Consider the following 21,293-nt stretch of genomic DNA (forward strand, 5'->3'; position numbering starts at 1 on the left):
AACAAATTGACTGAAGTATCTGTTTACATTTAAATTTTATAAAATAAAAATTATACAGTATTTATCAGTTGTGTAATGCAAATAGAAAATTAAATGTAGTATCTAACTTTTACTCCAAGTTGCACCCGTACTTTTATTATTATTATGATTATTATATGTATATATATATATATATATATATATATATATTGTTTTTAAAGCTAAAATATTCTACAGTATGTAAAGGATAAGAAAACTATTTATTAAATATATTTAATCAGCATTAGTTTTGTTCATTCAGTAATGTACTGCGTAGTTAATCACATATTTCTATTTCAAATAGTCTCGATTAAATATTTGGTTTTTATATTTTTTGGTATGTAGAACACATTTTAAATATATATTTGGTATATTCACTTCCGTACCAAACTGGTGTGTTTAAGTTTTTTTAAGAAATATATAGATAGTGTTAAAATTTGAGACTGTCTAACCGTACTTATTTAACGTATTTTGCAAATAAGGTACACCATGGGAAGTTGATAACAGTTATAGGCAAAACCACATTTTCCCGACTCTTTATAGATGCCCGGGATCAAGCTTCATGAACTTCAGTATGACAATAGCGGACACCAAAAATTCCTAGACAGTCCTGTTTTCTGATCATTAAATTTAATTGAATTCGGGTTTCAAATAACTAGTACGGTAAATTAAGATTATGAACATTTGTAATTAAAACTTTGTGTGCTTACTATTTACAAATTATTGAAATACACTAGGAATTTCAGTATATTACCATGTACAAATAAACATACAGAACAAACACGCGATGGAACTCGCTTATTCGCCTAGTACCGAAAAGGAACTAGCTTTATTAACGGCAACTTTGTGCATTATCGATACACATATAGAGGTTAATGCAGTAAAATGCCTAAAAGAGTAAGAAGATTATTTGGAATATGCCTTCTTACAAAAGTCTCAAATATCAAAACAAATAATAATCATGTTAATCAAAGTGTACTTTCTGGTTTGTTAGTTATAGACACAAATGAGTACGCAATACACTGTCATATAACAAGTTTTGGTGAAGTTGAATTCAACATTTCCAGTCTATACTTTATTTTATTCAATGACGCTCAGCCAAATCCCATAGATGGAAAAGCGTCATCATAGAACTTGTTCTTGTCTATTTAGAAATGAAGTTTCAAGCAAAACTTAAAGTCTAGATATGAACTCTTTCTTGAAATATCCTATGGATAATTAGGCTCCATATGTTAATGTGACATGTTAAAATGTCACACGATTTTACCTACTATAATTATTAATCTATTCTGCGATTTTCTCGTTGCTATCATAGTTACCCATTAAGACCAATGTAAAAGTGTTTTTTTCAAAATTCCCTTTAACTTTCTTAAGAAAGTTCTTTTCATAAAATTATATATAATTAAAAAATTTTAATTCCAAATTACACAGTTATTATAATTTTCCCAAAGTGTTCAAATATTGTTTTTCGTTAAAATCAGTAAAATCCTTTCAAAATGAAATATTTTGTGTAATGATAGAAAAACTATTTAGTAATGTAGCAATGTACAGTAAATAAAAGAAAAACCGAAGTATTACAACTTATAATATTTTACAACTTGTGTTATACTTTAATTAAAATCTATGAATTTATTGTTTGTTCATTTATTACCTTATGAAAATCAAGTTGAAAATCAACCATTGAAAATCAAGTTCAAAAATTGTATATTCGCTATTTAGACAAATTCTGTATCCGTGTAACTCAAAGATTGCATAAATTATATGACAAACTTGTATAAGATGTTTGGAAAACTATATAACTAGGTAACATTTATAAAATGTAGCTTAAACAAAATATACACTTAATCTTCATACATTTGTCATAGACGACCTAATCTGTTTATTTACAAGTAAAAATGTAATTCAGTAAGTGAAATTTTTTTGTAATTCTTTTGTGGCATTCCCTACAACTTTCCCTTTACAGAAAAATGTGTTGTGCTAAAAACACACCCTACACTGCGACAATGTACTCAGTGATCTTGACTTGTCTTAACCGTCCAGGATACACTAGTGTATACATTGCAGTCAACAGATAAAAAGTGTGGACAAAGCATAAACTTTAAACGCATCTAAAACCAATACAAACACCTGTTTGAATTTGTAAGGTCGATTTTGAACATCAGGACAGTAGAATAAAGAGATGTTGACTAATAAATTGTGAAGTTTATCTTATGGCAAAAGCCCTTAATTAACGATAAGATTTCACTTAGGAAGTGGAATGTGGAATTTGGGGTTTTATTTCCACTTTAGTATTTTTGGGATTGTTTTTCTTTTGTAAAAAAACAAACAAGAAGTTTTTCTTTAGCTTCTTTTCGGAAGTAATCTTTACAATTTAGGCAGACATGTTGACTTTAAATACAGACACTGCACTCTCTGGGTTAGATTCTGAACACTTAGGTACAAGACCAAAAATCAGATAATTTTAAAAACATCAAAATATTTTATATTTACTTATTTTAGTCAAAAAGGATTTTAAAATAATTTCTTATTAAATACAACAGTGCACTTAAGTGTTGATAAAATAAACTCTGGGGACCAACATTTAATATATATATCCCAAAAATATTGATATATATATATATATCAATATTTTTGAGAAAGCTATGTTCTGAACACTTAAATTACCTCTACACATGTTCTAAAAACATTAAATTTTTCTTATTATCAGAGTTTAAAATGTCAAAATATGCCAAAATTTGAATTTTTTAAATTTGTTACAACAGATTTCAGTGAAGTATCCAGTTAAATATATTCTTTTCTTGTATTTGAAAATGCACTAATGTTTTGCAAGTAATCATCAGTTTTTCAATTACTAACATTAAAAAAGTACAAAAAGCATGTCCATCATTATTAAAAAATTGAAATGCTTCTAAATCCTTTTACTTAATCTAAAAAGTCAAATTTTTGTAAAAGTAAAGGGTTGTAGTAGTTTCCATAGCAAAAATTGCAAATAATATTCTGATTAGTCTTATTTGCTTATAATATATATATTTTTTGTTATAAATATTATTGACATTTAATGAACACAATCCTTTGCAAAGATAATTCAAACCCAGATGTCTCACTAGGGTTAGTAACTAGGAATTACTAATTTCTACATAAGTACAGTCTACAGAATTCGTGGTGCGCTGTCTTGCTAATGGCAGATACTATGTCTAACCGTCAGATTGCACTGTGAACAACATTGCAGTGAGAATATGTTTATTTCTCCGTGATCCTGTAGTCCCATGTACAAATATGAGTACAACCCATAGAATAACAAAAGTATGTGTTCCGATGGAGGTCATCCTATATGCAAATTATACCACCATCAACACACAGAAGATAAGCAGTCAAGAATTAGCATTAGCAGAATTCAATCAAAATTTTGTTCAGAAGCGGTTGACTGCTAATGAATTGGTTTTAAATAAAGAAAAAGCATCCACAGTTCTTTTGGAATTAAAGAGAAATCTGGCCAGTCTTCACAAATTTATAGGATTCACCTTAGATCCCACGCTTAACTAGTCACTGAATATAATTGGCCTCAAAAAGAAGCTGAGCAGAAGTATTAATGCTTGAAGCGTCTGTGTGGTGAATTGGATCAGGATGGCCTCCGCCAAGCTTACTGTGGCCTGTTCCAGTCTCATTTTGTATGTATTTTGGTGCCTTTCTTGTTAAAAAAAAAAAAGCAATTTATACTGTACCTGGAGTTGGCAGGTTTGAACACTATAGAAATTTGTTTAGAGATCTTGAACTACTAATCTTGTTTTCATTGTGTATTCTCCAATGTTCGATTTATTTACGGAAAAATAGAGACAGGTTTCAACAAATAGGTGAGATCCATACTTTTGAAACTAGATTTAAGCACTTTGTTGACATGCCTCAAAAAACTATACTCCACAAGAGTGATAAGAGCCACTGATTATGTCTAGTAAATGCCTTAATAAAATTCCTTTAGAGATAATAAAAGCTTAACAATGCTAGTTTTAAGATAAGAGTTGAGGAAGTTCTGTTAAAAAAATGCTTTTTACTCTATCCAGTTCATGAAGAGAAAGTGGACAATCTTAGACTTTTGAGATATATCTAAGAATTTAAAGTTGTTCTTAAAATTTAAGACTTGCCTATGTATTTTTGAATTAAATATTGATGTGGCTAATAAATGATTCTGATTGTATTTTACTTTGAAATGGTTTTGTGATCGTCCAATCAAAAGATTGATAGCAAGTCACAGTAAACATCATTCAGCTATTGAACTACATAAAATGAAAGCGAATGTTAAGAAATCTCGCCAAGCGAAGTGAGGAGGCCCAAGGGTTGTATCTATTGAAAACTGCTCTGGAAAGGAAGCAATCTGTTGAAAATCGTCATTCAAACAAAACAAAAGCTGCTCTCTGTGAGCTCTTCAAACACTTCTTGCCGTTGTGAGCCGCACCTAATACTTCTTTGTTACTGTCTTAACTTGAGGGCATTTGGTTGAAACCCTTTGAATTGTAATCATCTTAGTTTTGCTTCCAGAAATGTAAGTTTTCAAGTCATACAAATCTACACAATGATTGTAATATTCAACTTAAAAATGAAGTGATAAATAGAAGTTTTAGTGCATTGTTCCAAGAACAGAAGGTCAGTAAGCCCAATAATCCCCTCAGTATCTTCAACAAACAAAGCAATCTGGAGAATCGTATTTTTTGAGAAATGGAATCTGCATAATTGAAGCACATATAAAAGAAAGTTGTAACACATTCTAACACTGTAAATTTGTATTTATTTTATAAATATTTAAATTTGAAATTTATAAATGTTATACATTTGTATTATATTATGTAGTATAAGTGGAAGATGTCCGTAAAAAACGTTCTAGAGTAATCTTTCTCATACGTAAACTTAAGCACTATGTTTATGTTGACGTATTGTTAACGACTTACTTTGGACTGTTCCATACACACCTTTGTTATGGTACCCGTCTATGGGGCAACTCTAGTACCCCTAAAAAAGTATTTGTGTGGCTACAAAAGGCAATCCTATTGATCCATTTAAATTTTTTATTAATCTCAAAAAGGACTTTCATTCTCTCAGTTCTGTTTTCTACAATACTAAACTTTTCTTCGTTTTCAGTGTGATAAATGTTTATGTTATATTTTCTCAAAACTTTATTACATTCTTCATTTTTGAACTCTAAACCTATCTGTATGTAATAGATTAGGAGCTTTATAATTGACTTGTATTGCGTCTTTTATTATATACTCAAACATGTATTTAAACATCTTTTCCATTATTTATTTTAATTGCTCTTGCCAAATGTATTTTAAGAATATATCTTTAACATTAACATATATTTAAATCCTTCATTTTGATCTGAATAACTTGACATTATTAATAAATCTGCTGCCCGCAAATCATTGATTCCTGAGAATTATAATTGCTTTCTTTTTAAATTTCTTTCTTACAGATGCATTAAATTTTTTAGATCCAGGCTCAATTTCTTATTTATTCTTCAGTTAATTTTTATTAGGTTTTTCATTCGGATTCTTAATAAGTTTGCTTTTATTTGTTTTACATTGCCTCTAAAGAATTGAGTTGGACAGTTAAATGAATATTACACATTTATTCATAAGTCATAAGATTTTCAATTTTTAATCACAGCATACATAAGAAATAAATTACACCTTGAAAATAAATCTAGGGGTAAATTACTCATAATTACAACAAATACTACTAGAATATAATATTGTACACCGTTTCTCATGACTTAACGTTATAGTTCTGTTTATACAACATAATAGAAATTATTTATAACAGTAATTACATACAAAGCAAAATACAAACTATAATAATTCTTGCAATCTGTCTACTCATGCAATGTGTTATTTACAACAGCTATACAACAGGTATGTATTGGTTTTAATCCACTGAGTAAAGCAGTTAATAAAATAAATATTGGTGAAGTGTACAAGATGTTTATCACACATAAACCTACATTATGTCTTCTCTAATTATTCTCAGTTTATAACTATGTATATATCTCAATAATAAAAACAATTTTATATAATTTTAAAAGATCTCAGTGAAAAAGGTTAGGAATTCCATTCCAAATCTTGAATGCTGAGTTAGTGGGGAACAAGCTTGTGTTTGAGAACGGGCGTAGGGGAAGGGCTGGAGGACGGGGAGTCCACTTCGGTGCTGCTGCCGAGACCCTTTTCTCTCTCCAAACGCTGTTTACTGAACCTTCCCATCCCTGGACGGTAGATCTCTATGCTCGGTCGATCCTGTAATAGCAACAGTCCATCATTCAGCAACCGGCTCTTCTCGTAAACAACAACCGTTTATCAGACCAAATTAAAAATTGTAATCACTGCATTCCTGATATTAAACTAGGACTAATAAGAATTTAAACGACTCCATTCTTGATTTTAAAACAAAAACAAAAAACAGGACTAATGAAAGATTGAAAGACCTAATTTATTTTTTCTAAAATGAATTAATATTTTTACTATTACTGGTTTTGTATCACAATAAGAACCTCTAGATAATAGAACGATTACAATATTCTATTCATCTGTAAGCTCCTTGCACAGGCAAGTGGCCCAATTTATATTGTTTAAAAGTCTATCAAATAATAAATTTTTGTCAGAAAATCTTTGTCGTTTAATAATTTTACGATTAATTTTGGCACTTTAAAGTATTCTAAATTTTACAATAGGTGCCTTTTTTTTTACATTCGTGTAAAATTTCAAGATTGTTATTGATGTTTGTGTATGTATGGCTGGTGTCAATTAATTGGTCACATATTTTTAAGATGATGTCTTCAATGCTTTTATATGTTCATAAAACCTGATTATTGAAGGATCAACCAGTTTGTCCAATATAGTGGTTTTGCCAATCATTGCAATTTAGAATTTGTATACCCCACACTTGTTAAAAATTTTAACTTTGATTTTTGAATTACTCTATAAGATAAAAAATAGACTTTTTAAACATAAAATTTTAAGACATAAAACTCTATGTAAATCAAAAGTTTGTATATGATTTTAATAAGAAGTAATTGGGATTACCTTATTCCTTATCCTCCTTTCAGTTCTAGGATCACGACTGCTGCGTTCTGTGCCTTTTTCATTTCTTGGTTTACTCTCTTCAGATGATAAATCACGGTCAAATTTCAGGTCTTTGAAATTACTAACTTGTGTTTTATCTTCTGACCCCAACGAATTTCGCCTTGGGGACTGTTTTTTCAGTGCCTTGTCTATCTCCTGTTGAATTCCTTCTCTTTGGAATATTTCTATCTTTTTCATCGAATTCCATGTCTGTGTTTTCTTTTGGAATAATTTCTTCACTTTTGGATATTTCATTTTCGTGATCCGTTGGAGAGCCTTCTTTTGGTTCTGCCTCTCTAGATGTTTCTTCTTTCGTTAAAAATCCTTTAGACTCATCTGAACTATCTTGATTTTGTTTACTGGATCCAACAGAATTCCGCCTCTTTCTTTCAGGACATTTCTCCCTGCTATAACCTTTATTAGAGCTGTAGTTGGAAGAAGACTTACTTTTATCATAATCCAATGATTTTCTTCTTGTTGGTTTGGTTTTGTCTTTTAATTCAAAAACTTTTCGTTTTGCTCCCAAATCTTTTGTTTCAGTTTCTCTACTTGCTTCTTTATTAGAACTAACAGACTGTGCTTCCATTTTTAAATCATTTTCTACTGACTCTATTTCTTCCTTTGCATCTGAAGCCGATTTTCCAGTACTTTCATTGACAGTATCACTGCTACCAGATGTTTTGGTTGTACTTTCTGCGGAATTTTTACTTTTATCGATTTCTGTGGTCGATCCATAAGATTTCTTTTGGCTGTATGCTTTATTTTTATCTTTATATCTATCACGTTGAGCTGAATCATGGTTTCTTCTCGATTCAGAGTATCTCTTTCTACCCCCATCTTCCGATCTTTCATCATCCCTTCTATTGTTCTGGTAACTTCTCTCACTGGTAGTCCTCCTTGGTCTTCTTGTTTCATCAATGTCTCTATCACGTTTACTGTCATATTTTTCATACTTGTATGAATTTTTCCTAACTTCCTCCCGTTTGAACGCCCTTTCTGGTTTTCTGTATTCTTTTCCTTTTGATTCAGAAGCAACAGTCTTTTCCTCTGATGGTTTCTCTTCTCCACCAGCAGTAGTCTTATCCTCAGTAGTAGTCAAAGATTTTGCCTCTGGGACCGAACTACTACTCTGGCTCTGCGACAACTTCCTGCGCTGTTCCTCTCTGCGCTCCGCCTGGCGTTGTCGCTCCTCTTGGTAGCTCTTCCCAGTCCTCACTTTGCTCTCTTTAGACCTAAAAATGTACGAAATTCTCAGAAACAACACAGAAGGGCAATAAATAGCAATAAAATATAAAAGCAGAGAGTAATATCATATATTATAATTATTAATGTCACTATTAAATGGCATTATCTAGTAATTTAAAATAAGTAACAAAATGAGTAAAAATCTAATTCACGGTATGAAAATAACCTTTGAAGTATCATAATTATAAACAAACTGCCCTGTAGTCATGTTGACAGTCCCAAAGTGAACACATCCCAAACATTGCCCTTTTGTGTACACTGGAGACCTTTACTCTCCGTCGGTTCAAATTTGTACATACACGTGGTAGTAACATTAAGAGAATATAACATAAAAGTCTACACTCGTACTCAACAAAATTCTTGAAATGATGTAAAGCAGCTCTAAAACAGTATCTAACTAGCGGAGCATTCCACTAAGTTTCCCTGTAAGTGCTGACTATATTCACACTTCAAGCGTATGTTGAAAATAAATAGTAGCCTAAGTACATACAAATTAACAAAGTGCAAATATATTATATATCTTTTTCCTCAGTGAAAGCTACAGGATAAGGAAATATAATTACAATTACTTTTTGTTACAAGTTAAAAAGATAATAAATGCTTTTTTAGTAACAAAGTTTTGTTTACTTTTTCACACTTAGCACAGCATAGGACTTTACAAATCTCACTCTAATAAAAACCCAAAATATACATACAATTTATTAAAAATAAAAAAATATATAATTTGCATATTTATTTTTTTATAAAAAAAAGCACAGGAAGAAAAAAATTTGTAGTTTGAGCACGCTGAAAACCTTTAAAAATTTGACAGTTTCAAGTAATTACTTCAACAGATGAGTTTTATAACAATCAAAAAGAGTCTTTGTTGAAATTTTACTTATATTTGACTTGTATTAAAAAAGCTAGAAATGTTTAATAACTCTTTAGTTATAAAAAAAAACAACAAAATAATTTGTGTAAAAAGTGACTCGCATACAAAAAGATTCCAGCTTACAATATGCAAAGCTAAAATCATCTAGTCTAGAGACAGTATTTAGAAAACATTAAAGATCGCAATTGGGAAAATTAATAGTGTTGTTTTTTAGTTTATTACAGTATAAAACAAATTGAGAAATATTATAAATTATGGACATTATGTCATTTGTGGTAAACGTCGACCTAACCTTGTGTGATAATAGCACTGTTCAGTGTTATAATTATTATTAAAGAAGTATTTTTGTAGGGATACAATTTGTATTGTTTTCATAAAAATCTGATGCTGTATAAAAAATAACAACTTAAGCGAAGATGATGAGAGCACAGGTTTTTTTTAGTGGTTTATTGAATAGAATGCAAGTGTTTTATTTACAAAAAAGTTGAAAAAGTATGAAATTTTCACAAATGTAAACTTATCAAGGTATTTTACAAACATCAGATTTGACAAATACCGCTATTCGTTTTAGTCTAAAGTCAAAGTCAAAATTTTCTTTATTCATATACATATACGTTTACAGAATTTTCAGAAGTATTTACATTCAATCATATGTATGGTATATTATCTCTTACCTGGACTCAGCTGAAGATTTTTCTTTCCCAGAGAGTTTCTCTTCATCTGGCTTCTTTTTTACGTAGTTCTTCACTTCTTTATCCTTGGGTTTTTCTTTATTAGTATTCTGACTGTTCAAAACCTGTGCAGAAATACTACGGTCACTTATCTTTAACTAACATTAGTTTTAAAAAAGCATTCAACTCGTAAATACTCACAGAAATAACAGTAAAAAATCTCTGTATTAATAAAAATATTAATATTTTTCAAACAACTCTCAAATTTAATTTCTGGCAGGATGTTGTCAGTTTTCAGAAGGCTGGTAATGACGGAGTTTGCAGTATTGAGTCACACATGATGGCACAATATTAAAGGTATCAATATCAGAGAATTACAGAATTTTTTTATTCTGTTATTTATTATTTTATTATATTTTATTACAGAACAATCTGCTCATGTACATTTTTACTGCATAACAATGACAAACATAGTTTTACTTTCAAATCATCTACCAGCAATTAACAAAAAGAATAAAATAAAAAATAACGAAATGTTCTAATGGTGTAAATAAAAAAATTCATCTTGAATAATGAATGGAGATCAAGCATTTGTATCCTCCTATAAGGTTCTATTACACTTTGGTAGCATTGCAGATTTGTCTCTCCATTGATTATTTGTCCTGAGATATGAATCAGTTTTCATTGTCCAGTGTACTGTTCCATCATACTTTATTGAAGGGGACACTGACCTTTTTAACAAATGATTTGTACAATCCTTTGTTTTCAAGCATTGATGGTACTTGCTTCTCCAGCCACACTAGAATTCTTTGTTTAAAGTTTGTTATCGACTATCGAAGGTTTGAAAGGATAACAGGATTTCAGAAATTTGCCATCGTGACAAAAGTGGTTACAAAAGGTTTAACACAATGTTTTGAGGATTGGAATCTATCCTCTTCGTCAGGTGGGGAATATACTAGAGCATACAAATATTGAGAACAGAAATAAGAAAGGAAGGGAAAGAAAAGGTTTAAACATAAAAGCTGCTTGGAGCCTAGTCCAGGCGTTGTCACTACAGAGAATGCAAGTCCTGAGCAAAAAGTCACAAGTACGAGAAACACAATCACACATCAAACCAGCACAGATGAAAGCGGGACACTAACATGGTGTGATGTGTGATTGTGTTTCTCGTACTCGTGACTTGTTGCTCAGGACTTGCATTCTCTGTAGTGACAACACCTGGACTAGGCTCCAAGCAGCTTTTAGGTATGTTTGAACCCTTTTCTTTCCTTTCTTTTCTTCTTTCTGTTCTCAATTTTTGTATGCTCTTATATCTACCCCACCTGACGAAGAGGATAGATTCCAATCCTCGAAACGTTGTGTTGTACCTTTTGTAACCATAACGATGGCAAATTTCTGAAATCCTGTTATCCTGTCACACTAGAATATTAATAAACCATCTTTGGAAAGATCAATCTACTGAAAAAAGAACCGTACCAACTATTAACATCTTCCTGTAATTAAGATGAGTGCTTTGTAAATCTAATACAAAAATATCTATTCTAATTTACAAAAGCACTTATCTTATAGTATGTTCAAAAGCACTTTACTCTTCTCGGTTCCAGGCTACAATTTTACTACACAGTAATAAACACTAGACTATTGCCTGAAAGACACAAGGATTGAAAAGGTTTACTACTGATCTGCGATTTGTGGAAGTAAATGACTATTTAATTTTACTCAATTTGCCTTACTATATAATATTTTCAATATTACAGTTTATGTTTGATAAATAGCTTCAGTTTCTTAATATTTCATCCCATATATAATAGTCTTGATAATAATAAGAATGAATACTGACTGACACAAGTTAAATTTTATAAGCAAGACTGCAGGAACACGTGGAATAACAGTTCACATCAAATTGGTCTATCATCCTATCAAAAAAAACATCATACAGGACTACAATAAAGTTAAAAAAACTACATGGATAAAAATATACAAATAATATACAAAAATACTCACGTTTATTTTAAAACAGACATAATTTCACCTGAGCACTTGATGAGTTCTGAACATACTTGAATTCTATAATTCAATATTTCATTTAATTAAGACCTTTTGGAGTTTAACTGCCACATCTGGTATTACAGTCTTCTTTTGTTCCATGGGATGTATTTTGGTAGTATAAATGAATATTGTAAATTAAAAACTGGTGAAATATTTTTGCACGTATACTTAATATTACTTTTTATCTTACCAAAATCTTTGCAGGCCAATTCCAGAAAATAATATAATTCATAATAAAACCAAGTAAACTAGTTTCAAAGAACTTGAATTAAACAAGACATATATATTATAGTTAGTAGTGATTGTTTAATCAAAAACGCATACGCTCAGATTTAAAATCCACAACGGATTTCTCAACTATAAAAAAAATTATTCTGCATTCAAGGATCCGCCCATACTCATAGTTTAAAAAGCAATCCCCAAAAATTTCAGCTGAATATCGTTACAATGAACTCCCGCTACAATCGTTACAATCATATGTTAAATTAGCTGGAACTGATAAAATGCATATTTTTTGTTGTTATAGCAACATTGACAATCTTATAAAAATGTTGTACTATCTTATCCAGTTTTTTCCTCTACTTCATTCTAATTCATTATTTTTCTTTCTGTCTCTATCCACAATATATGAATTCTGTCAATAAACAGAGCCAAAATACAATACAAGTTTATTGTGTTCTATTTTTTTCACAACATGCTTCAATGACTATTTAGGGAGATTATTTATGCTTATAATAATTAAATACAAAACGATAACTGTCAATTTAAACTTAAACATGAAACTAAACCAAATCATCATTCAGGAAATCATCAGAATATTTTAAAGCTAGAATTTTTCGTAATGAATTATTCAAGTTAACTGTTGAAACTTTCTCGAGAGTCCACTATATTTAACTCAATGCTGCATCATGGCATTATACAAATCCTGGCTAACTTCATTACCATCATCTCGACAATACAAATTACCAGTAAGTAATTACAAAAATTGACAATGCTAAGTGTTGGACTTGGAAAAGATATGTATGTAATTATTTATAATACATTTATACTGTGTATACATAAGAATCAAAATATTATTATTATGTGTACACAGTATTTTGTATGTATGAAATCTTACATTCTAATAATAAAGTGAGTTATAATTCCAAAATATTTCAATTTCATTTATTCCCAATGTCTTTTATGTCTTTTTTTTTAGTTATAGACGTGGGTAGATGAAAAATTACTTAATAAATATATTTTTTAATTCAATTATTCGTTAGAACATCTAAATGGCTATACCTGGAGTCTCTATGAGGTAAAATATGCGTTTTATTTAACATTAAAGTATGATTATTCAATTTAATTTGAAAAAAATTAAAGCGTTACCATTGGTTTTTTTTTGTTCTGATAAACTTTTTTGCCCATACATTTTCCATAATAAACATACAAAAAACCTTCAAAATAACAGGATTAAATACAAATTTCAGTTTTTAGTTATAAAAACAACTATTCAATCTAATAAATAAACGCTTTTAAGAAATCAGTACTACTAAAATAAAAATAATATCTCTAAAAATTTATGTAAATGTGCTCTTTTTTCAATAATTTTCATTAAATATTGGATAGAATTTATAGGTAGAATATTGGTAAGCAATCCTGACACACCAATTGATTGATTGATTGATTGTTCATCAATCCCACTTAATATTATGTAAAAATATATTTTAATTGTGTATATATTGATTTCCCAATATCTAACGAAAACTACAGTTGGTTACTCTAAAAATAAAAGCTTTAAATAAAAACTAAATTTTGCAAAATCGTCAAAATTATAATTCCATTAAATATTATTACACAACGTCATACATTTCTTTTGATAACAAAATGTTGCATACCTTGAGCATGATTTATCATGTCAATAACTGGAAATAATATCATGTATTAGCTGGATAACAGTGAGCTTCCAGTTGCATCGTCTAGGAATTGTTTTATTGGAATGTTTCAGATATTGTATACAACCAAAAGGTTCAAAATGCAATTTTATTGCTGTCCTCCACAACCAAACATTTTTTTGGGGTGACGTAGGGTCTTCTCAAAATGTGAGGTTTGACCTCGACCACCCAAGGTTCGATTTTCCTTTTGAGGGTTTCCTGGGATCCTCCTAGTTTAAGAACACTTTCAGTCTTTTCTATGTCACCGTCCGACTTGGACAATAATACAGGTTTTTTAGAAAATGGAGGGAGAGGTTTTTTAGGGAATACAGGCACGGATGGTGGTTTAGTAGAAGGAGCTGATTGGACAGACCTAGGAGATGGACCGTCGCGCTTGCCGTCACCACAGTGTTTTATGTGTGTACTTGTAGCTTCGCCCAGGCCACAACCAAAGGCTCTGGGAGGCAGATAAAACCCTGGACTGTTGTATCCCGGTCTTGTGCACTGTTCCCCAGATCCGCCAAAAACCCGCCTCATGAATATTTTTGGCTTGTTTATTTCATTTTCTTTTGGACTCTTCACCTTCGCATTTCCGAGTACGTCATCAACGACTTTTTTTAAGTTCTTTCTGAAAACTTCGGCAGGAAAATTAGTTTTAGAAGTTGTATTGACCTTTTCTACATTTGTTTCACTTACTTTTTTAGGTCTTTGACAGACCGAAGGGACGATTCGGACTGGTTTCATGACGATATCACTTATGGTTTGGGAACGTACCATTGACGACCGGGGCACGAACACTTTATTGCGAGAACTTAGCATCGGAATCACATTGCAACAAGGAGCAATATTGTTAGACTCGTTAAAATGAGACGACGTCGGAAAATTACACTTTTTACCATTTTTTGGCAAGAGATATTTTAGATTATCTAAACTTTTGTTTCTCACTCCACTTGAACTTCGTATGATTTCTGATTCTACAGTTTTGTGTTCCACACACGTCTGAGGTGAAACATGCATGGCACTGTCTATTCCAGACTTCTGGCTACTACTCTCTTTTATGGATTTATTAAAAAAGTTAACCATTTCACGAACCTTTGTTGTAACTTCCAGCTCTTCCCTTACTGTTTTATGGGATGGAGGTGGTTGCTTTTCCTTTTTTTGAGAATGATGTACCTTATCTCCTACTCTATCTTCTACTTTATCATCTTTCTTGTTTGATGTAAGAGGTAAGGGAAGTATTGGTTGGGCAGGTGGATTTTGGCTTAGGACTGACAGGAGAGGTAGAAGAGGTCTGTGGAAAAAAAGGTCAGATTTACAAAATTTGTAATACAATACAATTTTTACATAAAAATGTCAGAGCAATAGCTAAGGCAGTTATGCCATACTTACACCATGCATTGTCAAAGTCTCACCCATCACTTTGAGAGCTGGCTATAGTGAAATGACCTTGAATTTTAATCCATAAGAGCCATGTTATACTCCAAACACTTTTACAACCTACATTTTGGTTGTAGAATTATGGGAAATGTCTCATTTTAAATATACTATTAACCCTTGCCGAGCGGCATATTAAGATACAAAAACACTTTACCACGCATATTTTTTTAATTAAATTTTCTTTTTTGTTTTAACATTATAATTACATAACTGCATGAAAAGAGTATTTAAATGTTTTTTAATTAAATATTTACAAAAATTAATAATTAAAACTTGATATTTTTCAATCAATAATATAAATAAGGTACAATGCCTATATTTTGTTAGTGAGTAAAATGCTTATATATTACCCATATTTATATGTTTAGTAATATTATTTGTCAGTATAACTCTAATATATTATCTTGAAAATTGCTGTGGTGAACGTGTAGTGTAGCGTCCTTGGACTGGCGGGGGTCACGACACCAAGACGAGCGAGGCATGGGAACGGCGCGGCACGACACATGTCCGATATTACTGTCACTAATTTCCTACATTAGAGTCTCTACCTTATTTATATATAACTTTACTAAAAAACACAACACATAAAAAACAGCTGAAATAAACATAATGTAGATGTAAGGTTACTTCTGAATCACTAATCACGAGTTATTAATTTTGTTTACTTTACAATGATCGCATTGTAAAAGGTGGGAAAACAAATAACACATAGGTTTATTGATACGTGCTGCTACCTACTAAACAGAAAGGTGTACTAAGTGTACAGGGCTACTTCGACAAGTGCTGCTACGTAGTAGGTGACGTTGAAAGTAACGTGTGGCGACAGCGCGGCAGCCAGATGGAACGCAGCTGGCGGCTGGCGCATATATACGGATGCCGCTCGGCAAGGGTTAAAACACTTCCACACATTGTTTAGTGTTTCTTGTAAAGTGTATACTTTTTGAATGTTGAAATGGTGTAGTACAAAAATATTTAAGATTTTTCTTCGAATAAACCATTATACATATTGATAAAAACGTTTAGTTGCGTGTTAACCTTATCTTTAAAATAAGACATCTCCCATTATTTTACGATTAAAAATAAAGATCTGAATATTTTAAAAATTTAAAATTGTTCTTAGAGGGCTAAAACCAAGATGGTTGCCAGTACAATCAGCTTATAATACTGTGCCAGCTGAGAATCTTCAACTCTCCTTTTAATATGTTAGGGTTTTTAATAACAAAATAACATTCAGAGGTTTGTTCATTAATGAAAAGACCACTCATTGACAACCAGAACTATCTCAAAAGTATCTTAGCAGGTATTGGTTGAGTGTACATCTTTCTGTTAACAAGACATAACGAATTCGTCACAAAATTGGTCTCAGGTCTGGATGTAACTTGCCCAAAGAAAAAGGCAAGTTAAACCAGAAACAATAACAACCAAATATCCTTTGATGAGTGTAAACTACGAGAACTTAAACAACAATAACATCTAGATTTGTTAAGATATGAACTAACATGAACTAATAAGGATAAAATTAAATGTGTCGGTAAGAAATATCATATGATCTAAGGTTAAAATCTTTGGGAAAAATAGCCTCAAGCAACTTCATAAATAAGGCTGAAAACAGTTCTAAAGCTGTATGGTCTATAATACATAAATAAAGAAGTAAACAAAGTAAATCTGACTCCAAAGTAAAATTGCTGAATAGCCACACAAAGAGCCAGGCCTCAGTCTAACACAATACTATATAACAGGCATTTTAACAAGTCCCAACCACTCTGGAGAAAGTTTTAACTGTAATAATTATTTAAACCTAAATTGTCAGCTGAACTAGATGAAATCTCACCAAAAATTCTAAAATTTTTGTTTCGATGAACTAACTTTGCCACTGACCAGTGTAATAAACAAAATCATTCCAAGAAGGTTCATTTTCTAATGCATTAAAACTAGCCAAAGTCTATCAGAAATACAACAAAATCCCCAAGAGTGATTCAACTAACTACAGACCAATTACTTTTGTTTCTGCTTTTTCTAAAGTAATAGAAATAATAATTGTGCTTTCTAGGTTTTTACGCTATTTTGTACATAACAACTCACTAATATAATAGAGGAGCAATATGGATTTGTAAGAGACAAATCTACAGCAATAACAATAGTTAGCTTTATAGAAAAAAAAAAATGGCTTCATTATTTCAAAATTTGAAGCACTAGGACTGGTTTAAAGCAAAAGATTGGTTTCACTCTTAATTGAAGACACAGTCAAGTGGTGGAAGTTAAATAATCAGAAAACCGCATGCTGAATGCTGCAAAATCTACTCCAAAAGACATTACCAGAGGTGTTCCCATAGGGCTCCGTTTTGGGACCAATTTTCTTCCATTTTATTGACAATTGAACTTCCTCTTCTGGACAACATGTGTTCATGTTTAATGTATGCTCAGATACCACCGTTATTGCAAATGACAAGACCATCGACGGATTGCAGGTTAGGATTAACCTAAGCCTACAAAAACCTAATCCAGTATTGGTAGAAGAAAATTACCTAGTCGCAAACATGGCAGAAACAAAACAAATCCCTCTTGTGAAAGAGAAATAATCTGGCAGAACTTGCAAACAAATATCTCGAAAACAAGTTCCTGGGACTAGTTATTTACATATACCTGAATTGGACACCCCACACTGACCAATTATGCAAAAGGATTTATTGAAAAAAATAAAAACCACTGCTGACAATACCATAGCTAAAACAGCATACTTCAGACTTTGTAAGACCTATATCAGATATCATCTAATTGTGGAGGGAGGGTCATCTAAGACAAATATTGAGTTTTGATTTTAGAAAAAGGGGTAACAAGGATCCTTGCCAATCAACATCAACTGGAAACATGTCAAAATGCCTTCATGGAATTAAAGATCATGACAGTTAAACTTTTATAAAAGAAATGTAATCTTATATTCTGAGAACAAAAATCGACAAAGAAATAACAATAGGCCTATACATGGATATCAAACAAGACGTGCATGCATCCCACTTTGGAACTCCACGACATCAAATGACCATCTCCCAGACCATCTACAGATACTGACTGGCAAGAATTTGAACCCCAACCTAACAAACTGGCTTATAGATTACCAGTCTACACTTTTGATTAGTTTATACCATTTATGAGATTAAATTTTGTGTAAACCATAGAAATATAATAAATGACAATATTGTTTTTCTCAAAGAAAATGTAAAGAGAATATTCTGTTCTAGTAGTGTAGGCACGTTCCCTTATAACTTGCATTATATCTAATAAAAAAGAGATTCACACACACAATTTTAGCCATTATATGATAATAAATAACTAAGTTAATTTTTGTTCTTCATCAAACTTTATACGCCTTAAAAACCTATAAAATAATATACAATACAATATAGGTTAACATTTGAAATTTTTTAGAATCATACAAACAATTTTCAGTTGTTGAATGCCTTGTAATTCTAAAAACAAGTAAAAAATATTAAATTATATTAGGGCCAATTTTGTGGAAAACCTTTTTAAATGAACTAATCCGTTCTACTACTAACCATTTGAGATGTGTAAACTGTTCGCACTATGTATGAAACTATAATATAACATTTCTTTAAAGTTCAGAAAGTTTGAACTAGTCATTTTGAAAAACATCCTGCACTTCAACTTAACTTAAAACTAAATAACCAAATTCGGAGTAACTTTTACTCCGTCCCGGGTTGCAAAAAGGAAACTTTTACTTGTAATCTACTACTTGCCTTTACTACAGAAGAGTCCTCTTCTTTCTTTATCCGCCTTTGCTCCTCTTTGGCTTTTTTTCTATCTAAATCCCTCTTTCTTTTCTCCTCCCGCTTCTCCTCTCTGGCTTTCTGTTTCTCTGCTCTTCTGTGTTTAATATAATCCAACAGAGGGGTGTTGATTGCTTCCTTTTTTTCAGGAACCACTGTAAAAATTTTACTCAAATTAGAGGAGATAGAGGACCTATGTTTATAACAAGAAGTTTGTGACACCCTTTTGTGAATACCCTGTATCGCCATTAATATATCAGAGATAGTAAATATGCTACTGACTTTAAGAATGTTCACTCAGCAAACTGTCAGTTACTTTCTTATTAAAATCTTCGTGAAATGTAGGAGGGTAAAGGTGCGAGCTTGCACTCAAGATAAAAGTTACAATACAGCCACTCCAGTAAGTCAATAAAGGTGAAAATAGTATACACACAAAACACATATCACTCCAGCAATCTTCCAATCTATACTGAGCGTAAAATTTCACTAAATTGTGGCAATTGAAGTTAGCTGAGATATGCCATCTTCACAATTGTTCTAGATGGTGTAGGACCTTTAAATTAATGTACTCTAACGTATTGATAAAAAAATAATCTGGGTGGAACTTTAGAAAAACATGAGATTATCAGATATTTAAATAATTGTTTTTTTTACAAGAATATGAACGTCTTATTTGTATAAATATGATACATTATTAACCATTGAACTGACCAACTTGTAATTTATGACGCATTAAACATCATCTAGCGGTGTGTCATGCACATGACGCCATCATCAGTACTAGCGGTGTGTCAAACACATGACGCCACCATCAGTACTAGCGATGTATCAAACGCATCAAATCACCATCAGTACTAGCGGTGTGTCATACACATGAAGTCACAATCAGTACTAGCGGTGTGTCATATACGTGAAGCCACCATCAGTACTAGCGGTGTGTCATACACATGAAGTCACAATCAGTACTAGCGGTGTGTCATATACGTGAAGCCCACCATCAGTACTAGCGGTGTGTCATACACATGAAGCCACCATCAGTACTAGCAGTGTGTCATGCACATGTCGCCACCATCAGTACTAGCAGTGTGTCATGCACATGACGCCACCATCAGTACTAGCAGTGTCATGCACATGACGCCACCATCAGTACTAGCAGTGTGTCATGCATCACGATGCCACTATGAGTACTAGAGGTGTGTCATACACATGGAAGCCACCATTCAGTACTAGCAGTGTTGTCATGCACATGTCGCCACCATCAGTACTAGCAGTGTGTCATGCACATGACGCCACCATCAGTACTTAGCAGTGTGTCATACACAATGAAGCCACCATCAGTACTAAGCAGTGTGTCATGCACATGTCGCCACCATCAGTACTAGCAGTGTGTCATGCACATGACGCCACCATCAGTACTAGCAGTGTGTCATGCACATGACGCCACCATCCAGCAGTACTAGCGTGTGTCATGCACATGTCGCCACCATCAGTACTAGCAGTGTGTCATGCACATGTCGCCACCAATCAGTACTAGCAGTGTGTCATGCACATGTCGCCACCATCAGTACTAGCAGTGTGTCATACTACATGAAAAGCCACCATCAGTACTAGCAGTGTGTCATACACATGAAGCCACCATCAGTACTAGCAGTGTGTCATGCACATGTCGCCACCATCAGTACTAGCAGGTGTGTCCGGAGGCACTCGTCTTCAATACTCGATAACAACTATATTAATTTGTTAGCTCGAAATTTAAGAAAAACATTGTTTCATATTGCGATCCAAAATTCTGCCCATTTCAGTATTATTTTTTCATTTAACGTTTGCAAAGATGGCGCCTCACATCCGTATGAATGGTCCATCATAGAGGTTGGAAATCATGGTCACAAAAGGTTCATGTGATTGCCTGATGTTGGTATGTAGAAACATGGGGAAAATATTGCTCCGCGCTTTGAACAGTGTTGTTCCATTTTTCAGGTTCTAGAACTTTCATTTTTTCTCATTTCCACCCCGTCAAACCTTATATTGTTTTGTTCTGTAGGACAATTCCAATAAGTTAATAACGCGAAACTCGTATTTTGACGCTCGGCGGCCGTTAATGTGAAAATTACAGAGACATGTTTTTCGTGGCTTCAACATGTTAGACTCGTACCGAAAAACCCGTTATATTGTGAAATTTGTGGGAAGGAAACAACTGT

The 21,293-nt window shown here is 32.1% G+C and overlaps 1 protein-coding gene across 1 annotated transcript; it reads right to left on the reverse strand.

The window, feature by feature from the left end:
• Positions 1 to 6,140: 6,140 nt before the first annotated feature.
• On the reverse strand, positions 6,141 to 19,344 carry LOC124363732 (uncharacterized protein DDB_G0286299-like). Its single transcript, XM_046818995.1, has 5 exons — positions 19,332 to 19,344; positions 19,066 to 19,250; positions 9,915 to 10,036; positions 7,231 to 8,356; positions 6,141 to 6,299 (listed from the first exon to the last, which is right to left on the reverse strand). The coding sequence occupies exons 1-5, from the start codon at positions 19,342 to 19,344 to the stop codon at positions 6,141 to 6,143; spliced, it is 1,605 nt and encodes a 534-aa protein (XP_046674951.1).
• Between the last annotated feature and the right edge of the window lie 1,949 nt (positions 19,345 to 21,293).

Source organism: Homalodisca vitripennis, chromosome 5 (genome assembly GCF_021130785.1).
Source record: "Homalodisca vitripennis isolate AUS2020 chromosome 5, UT_GWSS_2.1, whole genome shotgun sequence".
NCBI classification, from domain to species: domain Eukaryota; kingdom Metazoa; phylum Arthropoda; class Insecta; order Hemiptera; family Cicadellidae; genus Homalodisca; species Homalodisca vitripennis.